Raw genomic sequence first — 5,524 nt, 5'->3', positions numbered from 1 at the left:
GGCCCTGAAAAATAAGATTATTTATGAGCACTCTGTTATATTTGTTACTTTGTTACTATCCTCTCAGATAGGAATATGGAAATATATTTTGTCCTATTTTGCTATTTAAAAAAAAAAAAGGTATCTTGAAGTGAAAACAATAAAGGTTACTGTATAGAGGAGCTGGTGAAGTATGGACTGGATGAGCGGACTGAAGGTGGATTGAAAACTGGCTGAAGGCCAGGCCTAGAGGGTGGTGGTCAATGGAACAAAGTCTGGTTGAAGGCCAGTAACAAGTGGTGTACCCCAGGGGTCAGTGCAGGATCTAGTCCTGTTCAACATAGATTCATAGAGTAATTTAGGTTGGAAGGGACCTTTAAAGGTCATCTAGTCCAGCCCCCCTGCCGTGGGCAGGGACATCTTCAACTAGATCAGGTTGCTCAGAGCCCCGTCTAACCTGACCTTGAATATTTCCAGGGATGGGGCATCTACCGCCTCTCTGGGCAACCTGTGCCAGTGTTTCACCACCCTCCTTGTAAAAATTTCTTCCTTACATCTAGTCTAAATCTACCATCTTTTAGTTTAAAACCGTTCCCCCTTGTCCTGTCGCAACAGGCCCTGCTAAAAAGTTTGTCCCTGTCTTTCTTATAAGCCCCCTTTTAAGTACTGAAAGGCTGCAAACATCTTCATTAACGAATCTGGATGATGGGGAAGAGTGTACCTTCAGCAGGTTTGCTGATGGGAGGAGTGGCTGATACTGGGAGATCTTATCAATGTTTATAAGTATCTGAAGGGAGAGTGTAAAGAAGATGGAGCCAGGCTCTTTTCAGTGGTGTCCACTGATAGGACCGGAGGCAGTGGGCACAAAATGAACATCAGGAAACACTTTTGTACTGTGTGGGTGATGGAGTGCTGGCACAGGTTACCCAGAGAGGTTGCCACCTTGGAGATACTCAAAAGCCTTCTGGACATGGTCCTGGACAGCTGGCTGTAGGTGGCCCTGCTTGAGCAGGGACGGGTTGGACCAGATGGCCTACACGAGGTGCCTGCCAACCTCAAAGGTTCTGTGATTCCGTGAGACAAACCAGGGTCTTTTAGTCACTATTTTGAAATGACAAAAGAATTGTAGCAGCTTGATGAGAAAGATGTGGGGTTTTTTTTAGTTTGTTTCACAGAAGTTGTGTGGGTTTATCCCTTTCACTGTTCATTTGTATTTTGTAAGCTTGGCAGTTAGCTACATGCTTCTGTAATGCGAGTAGCGACCCAGTAGGCTCGAGAGACCAATCATAGGGGAGGCCTAGCATGACTCCATCTGAAAAATCCATGTAAATGATTTTGTGACATGATTACGCAGTAGGTGGTCAAAAGGTATAATACTGATTAATTTCAAGACCTATGTGCATGGCTTAAGCTGCGTTCTGTTGGCAGCCGTGGTCTGGGGCTTCCCTTCTATGCCCTTTTGTTCCCTACCTTCTTCCAGCTCCAGTGCTGGTCTGTGCTGGGCTGAGTTGTTCGAGTGCTAAAGAGCTAAGTGAAGAAAAACGAGCGGGTAGCTTTCTTCCAGGCTAGCAGACTGAAACGGCTTGGCGGAGCATCTGATAAGCAATGGGACTACGCAAGAGAGGCTTAGGGGGCCATGGATTTCATCCTAGGAGGTGCTGTTGCAGTCATATGTCACATATTTGCGCAGAGTTGATGAGAATGTGGAACCACTGGAGAAAAGGGCCTTGCCTCAGTGGGCACCACTAAAAACTCAGTGATAACCATAGTTTTAGAGATAAATAAGTGCTGTTGCTAAGCTACAGAAACAGATTGTATGGTGAAGTAGAGAACATAATAAAATGGTAAAAAGGCATTTTTAGCTGAGTGGGTATAAACTACAGCAGATGTAAAGAGTATACAGAACTTTGCATCCAAAGAAGAGCAACGAAGCTGGTGAAGGGTCTAGAACAGGTCCTATGAGGACCAGCTGAGGGAACTGCGGTGGTTTAGTCTGGAGAAAAGGAGGCTGTGGGGAGACCTTATCGCGCTCTATAGCTACCTGAAAGGAAGTCGTAGAGAGATGGGGGTCGGTCTCTTCTCCCAGGTAACAAGCAATAGGACAAGGGGAAATGGCCTCAAGTTGCGCCAGGGGAGGTTAGATTGGGTATTAGGAAAAATTTCTTCACTGAAATAGTTGTCAAGCATTGGAACTGGCTGCTCGGGGAAGTGGTGGAGTCACCATCCCTGGAGGTATTTAAAAGACATGTAGATGTGGCACTTAAGGACATGATTTAGCAGTGGACTTGGCAGTGTTAGGTTTACAGTTGACATTGATGATCTTAAAGGTCTTTTCCCACATAAATGATTCTGTGATTCTATATCTTACAGCAAGGCATGGTACTTTGGGAGAAAAACTTCCACAAACAAGTTAGTACCTTACTTATTTGCCTTACTCTCCTTACAAAATACTGTATGATCCCGAAAGTAGATGCTTTTATTGACTCCTTTTTCCTACTCAGCTCATATTTCTGCTGTTTTTCTTGGCTTACAAATAAAAGTTCAGTAGCAAAATTGTGTTCATTTGAGATCAGACACATTCCTTTATATCATGAAGAGACATTTAGGCAGTGGAAGGAGCTGCAACAGAAGGAGCCGTTTCTATCTCTCTCATTTGACCATTTATTTCAGCTTTTGGTACTAATTAATACTCTTTTTTCATGTTTCATTAAGACCTAGCACTAAGGTCTTAATGCATTTGTTATGTCAAATGAGTATGTATCTATATTCACTAGTCTGCATTGTTTACTTTTAAGAGTCCAGAGTGTGTTGATGTATGTACCTTTCACTGTAACAAGAAAAACATTGTCTTAATGCAGCTAGATAGCAAATGCTTGTATGTGAAACTCCTGAGATGATCTTCATACACAAGGATTCTTATTTTCCTAATACCGTGGCTGCTAACGTATATTGACTGCTTACAACTGGAATCTGCAAAAGTGAGAGCACAAAGGGGTAGGTGCCAAAAACCTCTAGTAAAAAGTTGAGGAGTGAGGAGCGCATGTGACTTGAACTTTGACTTCAAAGTAAAACAGAAGTCCACTTGGGATCGACATGCCTAAAATTTTCCAGGAGTTACATGCAGACTAATTCTAACTCACAAATGGATAATTCTTTAAATGCAAACTCAGGGTATTCAGTCATGGGGTATATGCGCTCCAGCCCAAAGACACACGTCACCTGCTTTTTCATTTTAACATCTGTGGCCAGATGCAGCTTCAGGTTGCGAGTTTTCACCCATCTTGTGCAATCTGGAAAATAGAGGGTTGTGCACAAGCATCAATCGGTGTAGCGCCCTACTGTCATCGCAGGGTACAGCGCTCACATTAGATAAGATGATGATTTTTATTTCGGTAGCCACAGTCACTGATGTTCCCGTCTGCTCCTTTTAAGGGATAGAAACCCTTGTAATGTTAGACTGAACTGGAAATACAGTGGAGCAATTCAGAAAGGTTTTTTTTCCCTTGGCAGTGTTTATCAGAATTCAGATTGAGGGCTTTGTGTATTTTGTAGATTTTTTTTCTCCAACAATTGAGCTGCATCAACTCAAGGTTTCCTTCAGCATCAAACATTTGCTCCAAACTTATTTCTGCTGTGATCTTTCTGTCACACGTTACTTCCTTTCAGTTTCTGACACCTGTCATGTGCAGATGATCATCTCCCAGTGCCACTGATTAAGGAAGCAAATAGTGCCAAATACATACATGCGTATTTGAAGAAAGGTTTTACTAATGCAAGAGTTTGTATTGTGTAAGTTTTATCATTATTGTTGTCACAGGAGCAATGGTTCACCAGCATTTTCCTTCTCTTTTTCAGCTTTTTTTTTTGCTTTTCCTCGGTGAGAATGGCAAGGATTCGGATTCCTAGCACAATCGTTATACTTTTTGTTACGGTTCAGACTGGATTCTTACTCTTCATGTATGCCCGGTACAGTAGCTTCATGCCTCAGTCTGAGGAGAAACCATCTCAAGTCCACATCCTCATTCTCTCCTCCTGGCGGTCGGGATCTTCTTTTGTCGGTCAACTTTTCAGCCAGCACCCCAGCGTCTTCTACCTGATGGAGCCCGCATGGCACGTGTGGGTTACGATGTACCAGAACAGTGCCAAGGTTTTGCACATGGCAGTGAGGGATCTAGTCAGGTCGGTCTTTCTGTGTGACATGTCTGTATTTGATGCTTACATGCCTTGGAAAAGAAACTTATCCGATCTTTTCCAGTGGGCAGTGAGTCGGGCTCTGTGTTCAGCTCCTGCTTGTGACTCCTTTCAACGTACTGACATAACCAGTGAAATGGCATGCAAGACTCTTTGTGGACGGTACCCATTTAGCAAGGTGGAGGAAGCCTGTAAAACTTACAGCCATGTTGTCATCAAGGAGGTTCGATTCTTTGACTTGAAGGTACTCTACCCCCTTCTCACTGATCCATCCCTGAATCTCAAAATTATTCACTTGGTCCGTGACCCTAGGGCAGTTGTCAAGTCACGGGAACAATCGGTCAAAGCATTAGCCCGTGACAATGGAATTGTTTTGAGTACCAATGGCACTAAAGTAGAAGACAGCAAATACAAAGTAATGCAAGAGATTTGTAGAAGTCATGTTCAGATTTATGAAACAGCTACTCTAAAACCACCTAATTTCCTTAAAGATCGCTATTTAATGATCCGTTTTGAAGATCTGGTAAGAGATCCACTGTCAGAAATCTCAGAAATGTATAAATTTGCAGATCTTAGTTTGACCCCCACGCTCAAAAGCTGGATCTACAATATCACACATGGACAGGGACCAGGAAAAAAAAAAGAAGCCTTCAAAATCACATCTCGAGATGCAGTTAGTGTTTCACAGGCCTGGAGAAATGTTCTTTCCTTCCAGAAAATTAAGAAGATACAGGAAGTTTGCAAAGGTGCTATAAACATGCTTGGCTATCAGCTGGTGGATTCAGAAAAAGAACAAAGAGATCTGTCATTGGATTTAGTGTTGCCAAGACGACAAAATCAATTCAGTTGGTCATCATTTAATCCAAAGCACTGAGACATTATTTTTGAGAGATCGGGGCGGGGGCGGGTAGGTGGTTGAGTATTTGTCTACTGTGCAGCATATAGGTAATTTGAAAATCCTTGGCTGATGAGTTTAACTGTTTTCCTGTCTGCTGTTTTTCTGTAATGGAAGGAGTTGTTTTTCTACGTTTCTTATACCGCAAAAACAAAAAAAAGCTTGAGAAATGCCGCAAGATACTTGTCAGATTGCAAATTTACAGCTGAGCTGTGCTGTTCTCAGCATTGTTTTAAAAATATAATTTAAGTACTTTCTATTAAAAAATGAATTGTCAGAGATGTCTTTGTTAATTGATAATAGTTCACTTCTGTTTTCATGCTTTAAATATTTAAGAATCTCAGTTCTTAATTTGTATAAATGGAACAAAGTAGAAACTAAATTTCTTCACTTTCTTCCAGAATCGCTTGACTTTCTTCTTTTGCTTTAAAGTTGTTGTGCAGTTGTGTATTTCTTTTA

At 42.0% G+C, this 5,524-nt stretch overlaps 1 protein-coding gene across 1 annotated transcript; it reads left to right on the top strand.

Annotated features, from left to right (window-relative positions):
• Positions 1-2,739: 2,739 nt before the first annotated feature.
• LOC104084055 (carbohydrate sulfotransferase 5-like) lies at positions 2,740-5,323 on the top strand. The gene is made up of 2 exons (XM_009587765.1): positions 2,740-2,786; positions 3,835-5,323. Exon 2 carries the CDS (start codon positions 3,863-3,865, stop codon positions 5,042-5,044), a length of 1,182 nt encoding a protein of 393 aa, XP_009586060.1. The 5' UTR covers positions 2,740-2,786; positions 3,835-3,862; the 3' UTR covers positions 5,045-5,323.
• Positions 5,324-5,524: the final 201 nt, after the last annotated feature.

Source organism: Fulmarus glacialis, unplaced genomic scaffold, assembly GCF_000690835.1.
Source record: "Fulmarus glacialis isolate BGI_N327 unplaced genomic scaffold, ASM69083v1 scaffold3111, whole genome shotgun sequence".
NCBI classification, from domain to species: Eukaryota; Metazoa; Chordata; class Aves; order Procellariiformes; family Procellariidae; genus Fulmarus; species Fulmarus glacialis.
This window is presented reverse-complemented; position numbering and strand designations above follow the sequence as displayed.

Coding starts and splice junctions, on each gene's coding strand:
- LOC104084055 (XM_009587765.1), top strand. CDS start 3,863: ATGGCAAGGATTCGGATTCCTAGCACAATCGTTATACTTTTTGTTACG.